Source organism: Helicoverpa zea, chromosome 22 (assembly GCF_022581195.2).
Source record: "Helicoverpa zea isolate HzStark_Cry1AcR chromosome 22, ilHelZeax1.1, whole genome shotgun sequence".
Taxonomy (NCBI): domain Eukaryota; kingdom Metazoa; phylum Arthropoda; class Insecta; order Lepidoptera; family Noctuidae; genus Helicoverpa; species Helicoverpa zea.
In genome coordinates, this window is record NC_061473.1 from 9,003,659 (window position 1) to 9,023,787 (window position 20,129).

A 20,129-nucleotide genomic window follows, 5' to 3' on the forward strand; every position below is an offset into this window, starting at 1 on the left:
ACCGAGTCCACCAGTCTCGACAGTGGGCGTCTAGTTCGTCACGCCATCTCTTCCGGGGCCTACCCCGCCTGCGATGTCCATCCTGGGGTGTCCACTGGGTGATAATAGTGGGCCATCTTTCCGGATGCATACGGCTAACGTGTCCGGCCCAGTTCCTCTTCAATGTTGCCGCTTTTCGGCCTACAGCAACTCCTGTTCTGGAACGTATTACGGTATTCCGGATGCGATCCGTCCGTTTAGTGCCCAAAAGGCTACGTTCCATTGCTCTTTGGCAAACCTTGAGTTTGGACTTCTGAAACTCAGTAGATACTAATATGAAAAAAAATAGAAAAAAAATAGATAGATACTAAGTAATATGAAAAAAAAAAATAGATAGATACTAATATGAAAAAAAAAGTGGTTTGTTTCTTTTTGCACCTTAAACCGAAACTACTAAACTGATTTTAAAAATTATTTCACTGTTGGGTAGCTAGATTATTCCCGAGTAACATGTTTTATCCAGATAGGATTATAAGTTCCTTTGAAACAGCTAGTATTAAATACGTTTTCACAAATTTTGAATTGATGTAAGAACACGCTGAAAAAAAAACATGATACCTACATATTTCCAATATGTCATTGTACCTAATCTGTTAAGCCGTTTTAAAGTAAAAGTAGGTACCGAATACATAAACGAATTGATAATTGTCAGACGAATTTTACCTGAAGACCTAAAAAACTGATTGTTTCTTGTAGGTATAACGATAATTAAATAACCACGCCAGTCTGGTATATTAATAGAATTCAAAATTCATCAAAATCAAATCAATCAAGACCCAATAAATAAAACTTCGAAACATTTTGAGTAAAGACAAAATTACACTGCGATTTTCCATTCACGGCCCAAAAGCGGACATAACCGGGCACCATAATTAGTATATCAATAAAATAACGACTCATTATGTTAAACACTATAGAACGCGTTAATTACTGTCATCAATCATACGCACAATGACCGGGAAATATCCAAAATGGCCGGCCAAAGTGTTGTTTAGAATAATTTGCTTGTGTAAAATAAGTTGGTTACCCCATCCCGCGGTTTTAGTTGAGAAACTTGGATAAAAAGCTGCTTATTATAGATCCGAGTACCACACATATCTATGCTATCTGACCAGTTCAGTAGTTTTGTAGACTTTAAGGTACAAAAAACAAACAAAAAATGTGTTAATGTTATTATGACAGATTATACTTATACCTATTTCCCCACGGTTTTGCTCGCGACCCGGGGTAATTGCTTTCTGCACCCTGCAAAAATATTACCAATCCCCGTTCTCAGGCCCTAGACTGGCTGTATCCCTTTTATTTAAATTGATTTAGTAGTTTTGGCGTGAAAGCGCCACAGACAAACGAAATTTTAAAAAATAGCTTTAGTTAATAATTTATTTGTTAATAAAATTATAAAATATTATCTATTGTTTTAATTTCGTTTAATGAAAGTAGGCTAATTAAATTAGCACTCTTTCAAGTCAAATTACATTGGACAGCAAAAAACTTCATACATACAGGAAGTTGAATAATGTGCAAAGTTAAATAAAACTAAGTTTAAATCTAAATCGCTTAAACGCTAACGGGTCAGAACTCAGAACGTCAGAATGTCAGAACGTCAGAACCCTCGTCCGTCATTGTCGTGACATGTCACCTGTCACTCGTGACGTCACTCTAAAATATGGATATATAACTCTACAATAGTATTTTTGGGTTCAGAAATGTTTTTTGATAAAGCCATTTTTGTAGACTTTAAAATGTATGTCTGTAAAAGGTTATTAGTAATGTGGTTTATTTAAACTAATTGAAATTGTTATAGGTATATTTCTTTCAAGCATTATAAATTAAAATTGTGCATAGATTAGGCAAACTTTTTTTTTTTTTTTTTTAACGACGTCAAAAATCATCAAAAGACCCCTCCCGCTGTGGGTTAGCAGCGGTGAGGGAGTGCCAGACTCTTAATGACTAAAAACCGTCGTGTTCCGTCATAGGCCTTTTATATACCAGGGCCATATAGCCGACTAGCTTCTGCGCGTGGTTTTACCCATGTCCTGGGACTTCTACTTCTTTACCAAAAGTAGCCTATGTCCGTATCCATCTATGTGCATTTCATTGCAATCGGTTCAGCCGATTCAACGTAAATACTAAACAAAAAACAGATATTTCTATTCATAATTAGCAAAATGATTAAAAAAACCCGACCCGAACGAATACGTTAAAAAATATTACAAAATAAATATGAAACAATATCAAAAAACAATAGCGAGCAAAAATAATAAATAAACACAAAACAATGGACCAATAGGCATTTTAATATGCCATTACAGAAAACAAATTTACGAACCGCAGACGAACCATATTTCATTTAATCCCAACCGTTCATCAGTTCATTCATTCATTTATTCGTTCACTCAATTAATCGTCCATTCGGTCGCTGTCAGTGGCGCTCACATTAATTTGGCAATTCGTAGTTATTCAATTGGGGATCAAAAATACAATTTGTTATATATAATAATAATATAATAATATAATTGAATTTTGGGCTAAAACCAATAATTTTGGTTAATGGTTATTTTAAAGGTATCGTTTTGTGGCCTTTCTGTAAGCGTTCTATGGTGTCAAACCAACAGTAATTTACTAGTATTATCATATACAGAGTGTGTCGTAAATCATCACATTAAATTAAATACGTTATATACTGGTTAATGTGTGTTAATATCTATATCGATTAGCACAAAGAAAAAAATAAAATCGCAAAAAAAAAAGAATATTTCAAACAAAGTAAATAGAATAAAAATGTGCGAGAATTAGAACACCATATTTTATAACCATTACAAACAACGGAAATTCTCCCTAGAAAACTGACAGTGGTCAAAACATTCGATACTCCTAACTTTATCTCTGCTTTACCTAGACATCATGTTGAATGGAACACGCCATAGAATATCATAAAGTATATGTGATAGAATTATGATTAGGCACGACTCACCCGATATTGGAAATATTTATTTGTAGGTAAGGAATAAACTCAAACACTACTGGACCGATCAAATCTTTGACAGTAAAATACTGTAAAAAGTGAGAAAAAATATTTCAATCTGTTTATTATGTACTTTACTACGTAAGGACCAACTTTAACTACTCATCAAATAATACCCTTTTCTACAATTGGTTAGAATTCTTACACCTACAACTTGTCACAGAAAGTACCAGGCTAGCATACTCTTCTTGGAGCTGACAAAACGAACACAGCTAATATAAGGAACCTAACTCATTCCCCAGATACTGAAACTTTCAGGTATCTTCAGGCTTTTACAATCCGATATATTACGGCCATTGCGAATAACTATCGCTTAGACCCCGAGGAAAATTGAACCGTATCTCAAAAGACAGAAGGTTGAAATTGGCTTGAAGACTTGTGGTACTGGAAAAGCAGTAGAGTTTAAAATTGGGTATAGTAAGTTTTGGTGCTTACCCCTTTCAGTATTTTGCAGGTAATACTAGGGATTTAAGGCATGGGAGAAAGAGGGAGTTAGGTTAAGAAAACTTTAATAGACTGCTCCAAAGGCTCGACGACCTCGATGGCGCAATGGTCATCATGCCGGACCGCCGAACCTGAGGTCCCGGGTTCGATTCCCGGTTCGGTCGACATTTGTGTGATGAGCATGCTTGTTGGCCGTGGTCTGGGTGTTATGATATGTATTTATAAATATGTATACAAGGTGTTGATTTGCATTTGTGCCATACGTCAGCAGGAGGACATAAAATACGTAAATAATCGATTGGAATTACAGTTAACGGGAAATAGTTAATATGCGCTGCTTTTTATGTCATTGTAATGTCATAGTATTTCAGGAATAATCCAATTTTATGAATGAAATTCATGAGTGATCATTGCGAATGCTTTGTGTTTACGTTTGTATGAGGGCGCAGCACAGTTTTGAGGCCAGTAACACACGCGCCGAGTTTGAAAACGGGTAGGTGGCATTGACGAATTTCCGAAAAAAAATTAAAATCAAAAATTTTCGTACCAATTTTTTTGTTGATTTGGGTTGAGAATCATTAGTATAATTACGTCCTTTACTATGGCACGGATGCAAATCAACAGCTTGTATATGTAGCTATATGTAGTTTATCAGTTGTGTTAGCACCCATAACACAAGTTAATAAATAACTTACCATGGGGCTAACCGACCGTGTGTGAAAAAGGTGTCCCGACATTATAAAAAAAAAAAAAAAAAAATGTAGTTACAAAGACAAAGACTGCTAAGCTGTGGTCATATGTTTAAATTTCATATCTAACAATTACATTTACATTATATTTTTTATCAGTGGTAAACTAGTATGAAAATAATAAAGAGCCAGTGAGTTTTAAACCAAATATGTAATCCGGATATTCGTGATCATTTAACAAACTAGAAATCATTGTCAGTCTTACTAATTATTTTTCAACGTAAAAAAATAAGTGCGACATAGTAAAGTTCAGTAGTGTGATGGAATAAAGAGAAAGGAGAACAAATGACTAGCGGAGATGTCATAACACAAAATATCCTCCGTACCCTTAAATTGGGTAAATTAATACAAAATCGGCGTCCTTCCTCCCCGTCGTCTACACCAAAATAATTTATTTCGTTTAAAGGGTTTAGCCTGGATTTGTTGACACTAATATAATTAGGTTCTACCTAAAAATACCTTCATATTATAAATAGGTAAAATTTATAAGTTTTGTACGTATGGATTTCCAAAATTCTTTCACTAGTAGATAGCTCCAATGTTCCTGAGTGCCATAGGCTACATTTTATCCCGATACGTGCATTAGTTCCCACGGGACACTGTGGAAACCGCGGGAAAACGGCTAGTATTGTATATTTACATTGAGGAAAAATGGAAACCTATACCTTGTACCATACAAAAGAGATCATCTTCACGTTCTGTTCCTATATTTGCAAAGTTTGATGTGCTCGGCCTAGTCTATGGGCCTACTTACATGTTATTTTATTCGCTTTTTACTCTAGTTATTTTTCTTTATGATCTTTGGGTGCTTGGGAACCGTTTGACCTTATTTAGCACTTAATCGATGTTACGTGTGTACTTCCATTCATCTTCATACTGAATCAAAAAATCTTTGTAGTGTACGCGCGCTCTTAGAATGATTCCTTGATATCACACCTACTTTCACTACAAAATCGTAAGATGTAATGAAATATAGGTCTATTACGTTCTGTAGGTACCTATACTAAACATGTTTTTTGAAAGTATGCGTAAAAAATACATATAGGTTTGTATGTATTTTCCTCAATAAAGGATATTTTCGTCAATTACCTTTTAATAGAAACAATATAGAAGAAAATAAACACTGCATACCAAACAGTCGGCCGACAGTCGACCAGATACAGCTGAGAACCAGTGTTTCTCAGAGATCTTTCAACACATGAATTCTAAACCGATTTACATATGGTGAAACTATCGAAAATATTAAATATCATGCTATTTTTAGCGCGCTTTCATTAAATCAAAACTTGTGAAAAACAGCTGTAACTATTTAATATTCCTAGGATATAAGAAATGATGATGATGATGTCCTCCTAACCGATTATCGGCTACGGCGGCGGTTCTCATGTAAGGAGATTAGCTAACTGCGCAGGACATATTATAGTAAACAAGCATTTGTGCAGACACAGGTGCACTCACTATTCCTTCACTCTCATAGCCTGATGAGACGGCATTTCGACACTCGCGTAGAGAGATCAGGCGCAGGACCGACATTTACATGCTCTCCGATGCACGGGTGTATCAATCACCAACTTCCAGGCTCCGGGCTACTTTGTGAAAATTTCTAAGTCCCAAAAAGTGATTTTTGTCCATCCCGGGAATCGAGCCCAAGACCTCGTGCTCAACAGCTGCGCTTGCGATAGCTAGACCAACGAGGCTACCTATGAGAAATAGGCTAACTTCCAAAAACTTATTATTGGATATTTGAAGCAGTTAAGAGCAGTTTCAACTTCGATTCCCAGGAGTGACAATACCCCAGGGTTTAGTGGCTACTGCAGGGGTTTAACTAGACTAGATAACAAGAAACAGTTAAGTCTCAGTATTTCGTAGTAGGAATATAGGTATTTCGGTAAATGCAACTTTAAACGTAAATAGGTCATGAGAAATAACTATGTCAGTTTCTAACCTAAATGCCTATATATAAAATGAAATATTAACCATATTGATACTATACTCTCAACGATGGTCAGTTATAATAAGAAACAAAAACCTAAAAAATAGTTTAAATATTTCATTAAAATATGAAAATATATTAGACAATATTACAAGATTAATTGTAGGTATAATTTAGTTCTTTCTTTAATAAATTATCTTGTTTCAGTAATCCTTTTCAACTACCATAAGCGTTCGGTTTTGAAGAATAATTAAATAAAATACCAAATTTTATTTTGCTTTCAAGTGTAATTAAAATAATGTCTGAAAAGAAAATCAATTTACAGCATGTATTGCACAAACTTACCTAACAAAGTTTGACATTTAAATATCTTACGTGATCAAAGTAAAGCCTAATTTGTAATATTGTAATATCTAACTAAGTGTTATTTACATTATAATAATATTATACTAGTTGTGCCTCATTGTACCTACCGCCTGTGGCTCGAAGAACCTTCTTTCCTTAACCGAAAGTAGCCCCTGTACCTTCTCAGACTCTCCGAATTAAAAAACAAATGACAAACACAGTCTTAGGTATCGGGTTTACCAGGTAACTAAGATGAGGTCAGATACGCAATCGCTCCATGTAGAATACTAATACTCAGCTACATCCAGTCAGACTGGAAGCCGACCCCAACATACTAGGGAAGGCTAGGCAGATGGTGATTGAAAATCTCTAATACGAATCATCATCTTCCGAGCCTTTTTCCCAACTATGTCGAGGTCGGCTTCCAGTCTAACCGGATGCAGCTGAGTACCAGTGCTTTACAAGGAGCGACTGCCCTATCTGACCTCCTCAACCCAGTTACCCGGGCAACCCAATACCCCTTGGTTAGACTGGTGTCAGACTTACTGGCTTCTGGCTGCCCGTAACGATTGCCAAGGATGTTCAATAACAGCCGGGACCTACAGGTTAACAGTTCTCTAATACGAATCAATTTCTTCATAAATATTTTCTTCGCAAAGTTGTCCTTCTTTCTCTTGAATTTCTCTTTCACATTCCTTTTGAAAGAGTAGATTCAGGTAAAATGGATGATGTGGCTGAAATCAGTAATAAAAGATAAATAAACAAATTAAAGGTAAATAATAAAGGTAAATAAATAAGGTAAATAAAAAATAATAAAGGTAAATAAATAAAACTAATTTTACGGATCTTTTAATTAATTAGTCCCGACGTGTCGGATACTTTACAGCATCCATGTTGTTTACAATTCTCGGGCAGACTAATATATTGGTCTTCTTGATATTTTAGTTACACAGGGCTACCCTACATTTTGTTGAACAAATGTCGGGATTAAATAATATTAATACAACCGCGATAAAATCCGTAAAAGTAGTTTTATTTCAATATATAATATTCGGGTAAGTGTCAGAAATTAATATAAATAAATGGTACGTTTTGAATGCCAACTGCTGACTGCAACTGCAGTAAGTCGGCCGTTGGATCAAAGCGGCAGCAGCACGTGCAGTACTCTAATCTTAATCATCATATTATATTAATTTAATTTTATCTTCAATACTAATTAAACATATAGAAAGTTACTCGTGACATTTAAGTGAGAAGTTATAATATTATTGCAAAAGTTACCTCACGATGTGTTACAGAACTTCCTGCTTGAATTAATAAAACAATTCAGAGTTCAACATCGTATGTACTTACTTTAATTCATGTAAATAAATACCTACCACGGAGGAAGAAAAGATAACAGAGATTCCATAAGGTAGGTCAAGCACGTACGGTAGGATTGAACAGTAACTAGAAATGACGAGACGTTCGGGTTCCTTGTCAAATCAAAATAACTCTATCAAAGATTGGTCTCGATTGATTGGTGATTTTATTTTGAAAATAATGGGCGGGTTCTAAAGAAGGCGTATGAGGGTGGAGCTAGTAACGTTCCTCGTGTCCCGAACGCCTTTCTTGGGAGATATTGCGTTATGACATCTCCGCTAGTCATTTTGTTCTCCATGGAGTGTGACACTCGCTCTCGCAGTCAGAGGGAGCATTAGATGATTTCCCACAAGATTGTCGATCAACAATCGCTTGGTCGAAGTGGACCAAAGAGTTTTTAAACTTACGAGAGGCATTGGTGGTCTGTTGGCTATATCTGGTTTCTTCCTGCAATGCTTCCTTATAGCTTCGATAGCTTGTAATATTAACACCAGCATTAATATGACAGAACATGGTATTATAATAAGTTCTACAGTTGAGAGAGTTTCTGAAACAAATTTTTATATTAATGTGTGCTACTGATTACTTAAAAAATGATAATTTGGGGCTAAAATCAAAGTGATATAAATCAAATTTCCAATTTGTGTAAGAAATATCGATTTATTTTAATTACAGGTGGTTATTTTATGACGTAAACCTCATTGAATAAACGTCAAAGTTACCGGCCGTGTTGACACATAGGTACTACCAAAAATGATATATTTCATCTCAAACGTTTCAGGCGTTTTAGCATGATACACAAAAGCAAACATACTTCTCAATTTAAAGATTTTTTCAATTTGTATGATTATTTTGTTGCTTTAGTTGCTTACCTTTATAACCTAAATCTATCTCGAGCATGCAACTCTCAGATTCTTGAAAACAAGGACCTGCAAGAAAATAAACATGTTCTATTAAACTATCTCATTATATATATTAGCGAAGCTGTCATAACGCAAAGTCTCCTAAGAAAGTAGCGCGCCAAAATGCGGGTGTTCGGGGGACGAGGAACGTTACAAGCTCCTTCACACGCCTTCTATAAAACACTACCATTATTTTCAAAATAAAATCACCAATCAATCAAAACCAATCTTTGACAAATTGGTTTTGATTTTACAAGGAACCCGAACGACTCGTTAATTATAGCAACTAGTAAAAATATCTTGTCTTACCTCCAGGCTTATATTCAATTAGTTTCGTAATTGAACTTATATTTAAAAATGCTTGTTTTCCTTCACATAATCTTATTACACGTTTTGGTCCAACTGAATCGTATAGTTCCAAGTCAATTGATACAATCTTTTCTTCTTCAAATTGTCGTTGGATTTGCACAGAGTTACCACCGCGACCTATTTTGAAATCTCTTGAAAGTTTCCTTCCTGAAATTCAGAATAATGTGTTATGTTTGCGTTTGTAGAAAAATCATCTCTGCTTAGCCTTTTCCCAAGTATGTTAGGGTCGGCTTCCAGTCTAACTGGATGCAGCTGAGTACCAGTGCTTTACAAGGAGCGACTGCCTATCTGACCTCCTCAACCCAGTTACCCGGGCAACCCAGTAATTCCTTGGTAAGACTGGAGTCAGACTTACTACCCGTAACGATTGCCGAAAATGTTCAATGACAGCCGGGACCTACAGTTTGACGTGCCATCCGACACACAGTCATTGGTGTTTAAGATACACTTAGAAAATGCGTACAAACATAGAAAAGTTGCATTATGATACTTGACTTGGAATCGAACCCATTACTTGAGAGGTTGGTTTTTTACTCACTCTCAGAAAAGATAGCGTGATAGAAACTACATATATACTTACTTGGTAACTGCATTTTCAAAAATGCAGAAGTCACATTCGGGGGTATATTTTTTAAGGTCACGTTCATATTTAAACGATCAAGATCGTAAAAGGAGAACCTATAAGGAAATGTTTTTATCACCTTGCCATCTGAAAGTAGAAACAGTAAAAAAAAAATAAACTTTCCGCAAAATAAACTTTTAATATTAAAAATTGTTGTTGGGTATTGGGCTGCCCGGGTAACTGGGTTGAGGAGGTCAGATAGGGAGCCGCTCCTTGTAAAGCACTGGTAGTCAGCTGCATCCAGTTAGACTCGAATCCGTCCCCAACATAGTTGGGAAAAAGGCTACGCAGATTCTGAGCTCGCAGCTAAAAGAAATAAACTAGGCAAGGTTTTAAAGCTTTTTCAAACACAATCAAACATAAAATCATTATAGTTCGGCCATTCAGAGAATGCGTTCCTGACACGTCGCGATTGAACTGACGACGTAACTACATTCATTGATTATTGATATAATAATGTTGTTTTAATGCTCCTCAATTGTTAAAACGGTAAACAACCAGCAAAAATATTTTTATCGTAACTGCAACGCCATTGCAAAGTTACGTCGTCAGTTCAATCGCGACGTGTCAGGAACGCATTCTCTGAATGGCCGAACTATACTCACCAGTATCCGAATCATTTTTACTGAAACAGGCCACAATAACACTAGAGAAAACAAAAATTACACACTTTGAGGGAAACATCACTATTTTTCACTAATTTAAAATATTAATTGAACTGTTAACCAATACAAAGAACTTATAGAATGACGATGTTATAACATTTTGTCGTTTTGATTTTCCTGCTCTATTATCGGTAAATTATTATATAAATAAACATAAAAAGTTACGCTACTTACGTCATAAAGTTACGTACAGAAGTAGATCATTTATTTACACAAGACGATTTATAATGGGTATAGGTATATGCGAAAGAGTTACCTCGGCTCTGGTACACGAAGAGCTTAAGAAGGAACATGATGGGTTTTAGTCAGTAAAAGTCTGGAACTTCCTCACGCTGCGCCCACAGCGGGAGGGGTCAATTGTTAATTTCCCATGAAAAAACAGGTAGGTACATATATGTTAATTTTTTTCCTTAAAAAACGGATGAACCGCCGATAGAGGCGATCAGAAACCGGTCATAAGTAGTACCTACAACAGATTTTTCACAGAGTGGCGGTGTTTTGTCGCTCGGAACACAAAGAATTTTTCAAATCCTACCAGCAGTTTCTGAGATTAGCGCGTTCAAGCAAAGAAATTCTTAAACTGTATTTATATCTATACTTATAATAAATCTGTAGAGAGGTCAATTCTGTACATTGAATATATTTCCAAAATAACTATTAGGGGGTGATTAGTGATTGATACTGATGCCAAAAATGCAATCAGTAAAATTTTTGTCTGTCTGTCTGTCTGTCTGTCTGTCTGTGTGTTCGTTATGGAAACAAAAACTACTGGACGTATTTTAATGAAACTTGGCACAAATATTCTTCATACTCCTGGGCAGGTTATAGGATACTTTCCATCACGCTACGATCAATAGGAGCAGGGCAGTGAAGGTAAATGTTGGGAAAACGGGAGAAGTTACACCATTTTTTAAGCTTCCGTCGCGTGTGCAGCCTTAATGGTTACAGCTACACAGAAACCATGTACGACGGAAATATTCTTCATAAAATTATGTAAAAAAAATCCATGGCAGCATATGTCTATCTTTTATGGTTGACTCACAATAACACGTAAAACTCTCGGTAGCTTAGCAGTTCGGAGCTTTCTGATTATATTTGTCTACTATTTCGTTTATAACACTCTCACTCACACTAATTAAACATAGTTAACAGTATTATCTATTAATTAAAAAAGAATGATTTAAATCGATAAAGAAACACCAAAGTTATACATGAAAAACGGTAATAAGCCACCGCGCGTGAATTTCAGTATTCACGCGCGGTGGCTTATTACCGTCACGTATCACGCACGCTATAAGGATCATTTTTGTGCAACGGTCGCCGCGCTCGACGCGACTCGCGGCGCGGTGGCTGCGCGAGCTTCATACAATATTTGGCTGTTGGTGCGATTGATGCGAATAGACGTTCAGAGCGTTCAACCTTATTGCGCGACTTTTAGGTTTTAAATAATTTATTTTTAACTTTCTTTTGTTGTTATTTTATAAAATAGGTTGGTACCTATTAGTTATTTTTGTGTTTAAATATTCGTTCAAATTACAAATTATTTATAGTTTACATTTTATTACTTAAAGTAGCAGTAAGTACGCATAGATTTAGATAATTGGAGGGGCTGGTGTTTATTATTTCTTCCTCTCTTTGCACAAAGTCCGACTCTAACGCGGACGAAGTCGCTGGCAGAAGCTAGTCTATACTAAAATAGATAATAAGTGGAAGTATCTTTAGTTGTAGAAAAAATATAGTTATCAAAACTATGTACCTACATTATTTATTTCAAATATCTTTTCACAGTCGTGTCGTGTTCGTACCGTAGTCGTTTTAGTCACGTTTCATATAAATTAATATTTATCTTAGAGGTAATTAATTTACAAATGCTTAGCAAATAGCTAAAACAATTAAATAAAATAAGTATATTGTGTCATACAAATACTACAATTTGCACTATGCAAGAAAAACTATCCTTTTAATATCTCTAAAAGTCTCTTGAGATCTTATGTGGCTTTCATCACAATTATTTCATCAGTAAAAATATCAAAAACTAGCCGTTTTCCCGCGGTTTCACCCCAGTCCCGTGGGAACTACAGCCCGTACCGGGATAAAATGATGTCCTCCTAGCCGATTATCGGCTACGGTGGCTGTTCTCACGTAAGGAGATTAGCCACCTGCGCAGGACATATTATAGTGCACAAGCATTTGCGCAGACACAGGTGCAGTCTCTATTTCTTCACTCTCATAGCCTGTTGGGACGTAATCCGACACGACAGGAGAGAGATCAGACGCAGGACCGACATTTACGAGCGATAAAATATAGCCTATGTTACTCAGGAAGAGTGTAGCTTTTCAACAGTGAAAGAAAATCAAATCAGTTCAGCAGTTTGCGTAGCCTTTAATGTCGGGACAATGTCGGGACAATAATGTCGGGACACCTTTTCACACACGGTCGGTTAGCCCCATGGTAAGTTATTAATTAACTTGTGTTATGGGTGCTAACACAACTGATAAACTACATATAGCTACATATATACATATTTATAAATACATATTGTAACACCCAGACCACGTAAGCCTTTAAGGTACGAACAAAAAAATATTTTCGTCTTTATCATATCATTATAAATACCTAGAAATAAAAAATGCGATGCGCTCCTCAGATAAAAAGGACACAACCTTGAAAGCAAGATAATATTGTCAATAATCTAATATTAATAGCGTAGCTGTCTATTTTCAAAGCGAGATAAAAATATAACATTTGATTATGTCGGAGCAGGACCGAGCTAAATGCATAACAAATTCAATTTCAGCTTCATTCGATGGATTCCGATTGAAAATATACGGCAACTGGTTGTGTATTTTGACGCGTGAATTTTAGTTAAGGTAAAAGCATCGAATATTTTTGATGTCCAGCTTCAAAAAGCGCAATTTATTATCATTTTCAAGCTACATATATCAAACAATCTATAAATAGATTTTGCTATAGTAACATTTATTACAATGGAAAATTAATATAGCCACTCAAAAAAGCTCAGTTAATCGCAAACGCACCAAAAAAGTATCAGCATTTTCATATTAGATTTTCCTTCGATTTTTTTGCGAGCAACATAAGCGTTTTTCAGTTCGTACGAGTAGTGCCGCGAATACGCGCGACGTACGAAGGCCAGTGTGAAACACGGCTTATCTTTACTCCCCATTTTCTCTTGCATTGTTTTTTCTTATTGTAAAATTAATAATATTAAAGTAAATGAAGAAAATCCTTTACTTTGATATTTTTATTTTATTTAAAAAAAGCGCTCTTGATCCCCTCTTCTAAAAATTATCTTGTTGTACCCGACAGGTTCCATAATTGTTTCCACTGATTTTACCCACCAACTTTGTACACATCACTACATGGTATAAAACAAAGTCGCTTTTTCTGTCCCTATATCCCTTTGTACGCTTAAATCTTCAAAACTACGCAACCGATTTTCATGCGGTTTCTTTTAATAGATAGAGTGATTAAAGAGGAAGGTATTTTTTTTTTTTTGTTTAAGGAGGAATGTATAATGACATACATTAAATGGTGGGCAAATACCGTTATCCCAAGCGAAGCTGGATCGGGTCGCTAGTTATGAAATACAATCAAGAATTTCTAACACAATTCACCTCCATATGTTTTCATTTCCGGAGACGCAGTGGCTTCGCAAATTGCCGATGAGCTATTCAGAAATGAAGGAATTTTCTACTCCCCACCAATTGTTGGGGGGCAAGACCTATGCTTCGTAGTACTTAGGTTTCTTGAGTTTTAATATCATTGGCTTAAAATTTTGGGAGTAATGGAGTATTTGTGGTAAGTCGTGGTGGCCTAGTGGGTAAAGAACCAACCTCTTTAGTATGAGCGTGGGTTCGGTTCCAGGTCAGGCAAGTACCAATGCAACTTTTCTAAGTTTGTATGTACTTTTTAAGTATATCTTGACACCAATGACCGTGCTTCGGAGGTTGCGATAAAAAAAAAAAACAAAGTCAAATATTCTAATTTCAAACAACAAACCATAAATTAACCCAAGATTAAACAGCTGATTTACACAAGAAAACGAAGCGTAACAGAAGATTAAATTTTAACGTAAGGTTATCTATTTAAAGCTTACTTCCCCCCTAAATTGTGAGAAATAATCATGGAGAACAAAATGAGTAGCAGAGATGTCATATGCAAAATCTCCTAAGAAAGTAGCGCGACAAAATGGTGTTCGGGGGACGAAGAACGTTACTAGCTCCGCCCTTATACGTCTTCTATAAAACACACCCATTTGAAAGATTGGTTTTGATTTGACATGGAACCCGATCGCTTTAGTTCTAGTAACTGATCGCGCCTACCGTACGTTGCTTGACCTACAAGAAGGCGCCTGACCTACCTTCCTTATGGAATCTCCGCTACTTTCTTTCCTCCGTGTTAATAATAAAACAAAGATAGTTGGTAATAACAGGCGGATACGGAAGGCTTACTACTGCCGAGTACACGCAATATTGGTCTCATACATCACTGGGGGAACGCAGCTTTAGGTAAGGTGTAGGTCTCACTGAAAGCGGGTTTAAAAATATTATATTCTATGTGATACAACATACCTATGTATCTGAAGAATACTGTTTAAATTTTAATTAAATAATTATAATTAACTAGCATAGGCTGTCCCACTGCTGGGCAAAGGCTTCCCCCATAGCCTTCCACTTTTCTCTATCCATCGCTGTTTGTGGCCAATCCGAGAGGAAGCTGTCCAAGTCTTCTCTCCAGCCTTAGTCTCAAGAAAAAAAAATTTACCTACTAAGTTTACTACTTATAAAAATTTAGACTTATAAAAATCTAATAATTCTATGTTTGGTTGATAAAAAAAAATCAGGTTTTGGAATGTGAAAATACTTGTAACAAAATTGCTTTTTTGCAGACGAACAAAAGTTAATGTTTTAAAATTTTTGCTTACAGTTGTCCTTCGAAGTTAATACATACTTTATATGAATATTTGTGACAGCAGTATGTATAATTACTTACATAGTTTAAAAATAAAGCGCCTTTCCGGTTTGATCTGTCATGTTATAATAATATTACCGTGTAAATAAGACCACGATGTATGTAAACGTAATTGTTAACAGCTTCATAAATTGAATTAAATGTATAAACGTTGACAGTGACGCCTCGCCTCATACATACCTCTGAGCGCATTGAAGTTATAGTGAATAGTAAATATTAACTATTTGGAAATTAGTTTTAAAGCTACGTTACACCAGTTAGAAATAATTTCTTCTTGTTTAAACCTGGATAAGCAGAAAAAGCTCATTTAAAATCAGAAGATATATCGCGTGATTTATTTTTTGTACTGGGTAACATCAGGTGAAAGTTTCTTTCGTTTCTTTTTGTTCTGATTTTTATTTAAGTTAGTGCGTATTGACGAATTTGTTATTTATTCATATAATAAAGGAAATCTTTTTGTTTGTTAGTTTGTACCCAAAAGGCTCTGAAATTTTTACAGACAAAAAGCTGCACTCTTTCCGAGTAACGTAGGCTATATTTGATCCTGGTATAGGCAGTATTTTCCTTGGGATGAGGGTGAAAGCGCGGGAAAACGGCTAGTAACTCATAACAAAGAACATTACGATACTATTACATTATATGTATTAAAAATATACTAAAATCAAAAGTCCCATTAAACTGAGACAACTTTAGTCCCAAACCTGTCAACTCGATGAGCATAACTTTAATTCTTTCACTTTCAGTTCTGACATGAAATGGCTCAAATATATATTTTATGTTTAATATATGGACAAACGTGATGTACATACTAATAACTGTCGAAAAGTATTTATGTAGTACTACTTATTTCCTAACGGGAAAATTTAACTTTCCTCAATAAATTCATCATCATCATCTGCCTAACCTTTTCTCAAATATTGGGGTCGGCTTCCAGTCTTACCTTATGCAGCTGAGTACCTGTGTTTTACATAGAGCGACTGCCTATCTGGCCTCCTCAACCCAGTTACCAGGGCAACCCGATCTTGGTAAGACTGTTTGTCTGACTTACTGGCTTCTGACTACCCGTAACGACTGTCAAAGATGATGACAGAAGGGGCCCAACGGTTTATCGTGCCTTCCGAAACACAGACTCGTCATAACAAGATGGTCACACACCAAAAGCTAAGCTACTTTCTCAGCTGAAAAACATCGCTTTCAGTACACAGAAACCTTTACAAACAAACACAGAACGAGGTATTATATGTCAAGCTCATTACTTTACTAAAGTTTGTCAAAACGAACTGAAACTCTGAAACAATACGATTGTTATGTTTTAATTGTTCAGCCATTGTTATTTTAATGTCGTTAATGAGTTCTGTAAAGTATCCCCTCATTTGTATCAATTGTTGTTTCTGAACTATGGATAGGCTTTCAGTTTTTAGCCGACTTTCCAAAAAGGATGCTGTCAATTCGTTGGGACCTTTGTTTTATTTATTTTTTGTATTCGAAGACGCCTGGACCGACTCGCAACTTTTTTTTATTTGATTGGGGTACCTACCTTTACTTCATCGGCCTAGAAGTCGGTGGCGAAATCAGCATAGTTGTATCCTCTAGACACCGACTTCTAGGCCGATGCACCTAAAAGTTTTTATTTTGGCTTTTTAGTGTGTGATTTTTCTTGCGATTTTTCTGCATTTTGCCAAATAAGCATTGTAAGTTATTCGTTATTTTACCGGTAGGGGAATCAGAGCCGAGACCCCGATCAATTTAGTAGTGCTATTATACTATCAAACCAATGAGTAATTTACACTATGCGTTCCCAAAGCTTTCAAAGTCACTTTGGTAGACACTATATCAAACATCATAATAAGATAAAGGTACCTATTTGAATAGGATCGTCTGAGCCCGAAGCCATCTTACTACGACAGCGCACGATGTATTCAAATAACTTTAATTCACCAAAGCAGACTGCATTCACTAATATCCCGAAGACGACCGAGCGAGAAATACTCCTCTCCCGTTCTCCCTGAAACGTATACCTTTTCATGATCACTTCAGTCGCGTCGCGGACACCACAGAGAGCGGACGTATCGCGCTCCAACCAAAAAAATAATAAAAAACCCCCCCTAAAACACGTGCATTCGAATTCCAAATTCAAAAGTGACGTTTTAACTTTTTTTTTCTCCAACTATTCGCGCGAGTGTTCGACATTTGAACGTGGAAGAAGTTTGCAAAAAGTTTTTAATTAATAAAAAATTGTGGTGACTTTGTCGGTGATGCCAGATTATTAAGATGAAAATAACCTAGGAATATTTTGGTCGAGGACGCCGCTCGGAGACAGTTAAACTGTTCGTGAAATATATGGATCATGGTTTACTTGTGAGTAGACACTAATACCTATGTAATATGTATTGTAATTGCTTTATTAGACAGCGGGTAGAGCGATAATCATTTTGTAGAAACATTTTAATATAATTACGTATAGGGTTCGACTTGTTTCATTTGAAAAACGAAAATGTTTTTGAAATATAGTTTTTTTTTTTATATATATAGAATTTCAAGCATATTGTATCAGGTCTTTCATTATGAAAAAATAATGTAGTGTATTTCAATAAATTAAAGTGTGTTAAGGGGCGTTAGGTAATTGAAAATTCTGATGGATGGAGATAGAATTTGGTTTATAGATGTTAAGAATACATGCGATTGACTTTTAAATGATTGATGACCTTTCGAACGATTGAGCACTTCAGACTCATACAAATTGGCTGAAAGAATTTTCATTAAAAAAATACGAGTACCTGGGTAGAATCAAAACTTGTTACATGGAACTGAATGCTATTTTGAAATGACGATGAAAAAAATGACATAACGGATACTGGTCTTGAAAAAAATATTACTAGGTATAAAATCCTTTTAATAATATTGGTGATATTAGTTTTTCAAATATGGCTTTAAAAGCTTCTATAAAACATCAAGTTCTGAATTGATGAACGGGATCTTTTCAGACGATCTGTCAACTATGATTGCCATAGTTATTTTTGAATTTATCTTGTCAATAACTGTTTCTTCTCTTCATTTTTCTATCTTGTGTTGAGCCATTTACATAACATGTTGGAAAATAAATATGCGGATATTTAATCTAAAAAAAATGAAACATTAGAATCCAGTAAAATTGACAAACAGGTTCATTTATAAAAATAGTCAACTGTGGACTAGATGAGACTAGGAAAATAGAGTAGTAATATAATAATCCATTTATATAATTATAACAAAGTTCTATAAATAGTAGTCCTGTACAAAGTAGTTCACAAAGTAAACATTGTATTCTGAACCTCTAAAGTACCTACACAGCACTTTCAAAGTGCACCTTCATGTTATTTTAGATTTAAGCTACATTTAGTTCTTGTAAAAGATCTTCCTGAAATAATATAATAGAGTTAAATATAGATTGTAGTAGTTTAGAAATAGCAGTAAAATGGGGTGGTACAAAAAAATTGTCAATTACCTATTTTCGTCACAGGAGACATGATAAAGGGCTAAATAACGCCCCGAAAATGTGTAATGAAAGTGTCAAAGCATTATTGAAATAGAAAATAATTCGAAGGTCCACAGTCTCTTTTATTGTTATTATTTACACAAACTGTTCATTATTTCAACGTAGACTAAATCAATATTTACATAACAAATAAGCTTAAAACTAATAATATCTCAAGATAATTATTTGTATGACGAAAAGAAAACAACTGTTTCTCTTTTATAAAAACACTCATTTTTAATTATATATATACACGCCTTTTTATTAATTACAATAGATTTTAATTTGCCTACAATAGGTACTTACTCATGGACGTAAAATCATTAGTTGACCTGAAAAATAAATACGGAGGTTTGACATAGTTTCTATACAAAAGCTGTCAAAACGTCAAGCATATTCTTCAGAAAAAAGTTACCTAGTGATTGAAAAGTTGGCAGTTCGTACATTACGGTAAACTTAAAGTTAAAATTTGACCGATTTACTGGTACTTCAACAACGCTTTTTAAATTTAAACCCTGTTAATTTTACTGTAACTAGAATTTAACCCTAACCTTGACGTAATTGAGCTTCGAACAACCGGGCCTTAGTGAAAATAAAATGTCTTCTTCGGAATTTACATCTTATATTACCTATATTTTGTCAGTCTCTTAACCGTATCTAAAAATGCTGAATTTTAGCGCTAGCTCTAATAACAAGCTGTAGCGATGTCATTATACAGAGTGTTTCTCTATAGTACTCCATATTGAGCGCAACAGCTGACGCCTAGATTACTGCCGTTTCAGACGAGCGTTGTATGTGCGCGTTTCTTCAATGTGTATGCAAGACTTTTGTTAAACACGTACATTATGCCGTATTTGAGTCGTACTGACAAGTAAGCTCAAACAAACTCAAATAATCGAGCCTCTAATTAATCATTACTGGCTTGAGCGAACTCAAAAGTGTATGTCAGTTTTTTGAAGCGCGAAATGTTAAGGCTCGTAAACAGACTCAATCTATGCGCGTGAATGAAAACGCTCGTCTGAAATATCCTTTTCGCTTTTGTTATATTATTCTAGTAGGCAGGTTGTTTTGTAGGCTTTTGTTGTAGGCGAGGTGTCTTAGTTAGATCTTAGACTAGATAAGTATTATACAGTCAGTGCCTGAAGGTTTTTTCAGCATATTTTTTTA

The 20,129-nt window shown here is 35.3% G+C and overlaps 2 protein-coding genes across 3 annotated transcripts in view; one reads left to right on the forward strand and one right to left on the reverse strand.

Moving 5' to 3' along the window:
* Window positions 1-7,015: 7,015 nt before the first annotated feature.
* LOC124641544 lies at window positions 7,016-10,532 on the reverse strand. Its single transcript, XM_047179644.1, has 6 exons — window positions 10,396-10,532; window positions 9,749-9,877; window positions 9,109-9,315; window positions 8,770-8,826; window positions 8,305-8,444; window positions 7,016-7,269 (listed from the first exon to the last, which is right to left on the reverse strand). Exons 1-6 carry the CDS (start codon window positions 10,472-10,474, stop codon window positions 7,153-7,155), a joined length of 729 nt encoding a protein of 242 aa, XP_047035600.1. The 5' UTR covers window positions 10,475-10,532; the 3' UTR covers window positions 7,016-7,152.
* A 6,950-nt stretch (window positions 10,533-17,482) lies between these two features.
* Window positions 17,483-20,129, forward strand: part of LOC124641232 — a 217,263-nt gene continuing 214,616 nt past the window's right edge. For both annotated transcript variants that reach the window (XM_047179262.1, XM_047179261.1), the window contains exon 1: window positions 17,483-17,806. The gene's annotated coding sequence lies outside the window, so the exon portion shown is untranslated. The remainder of the gene's footprint in view (window positions 17,807-20,129) is intronic.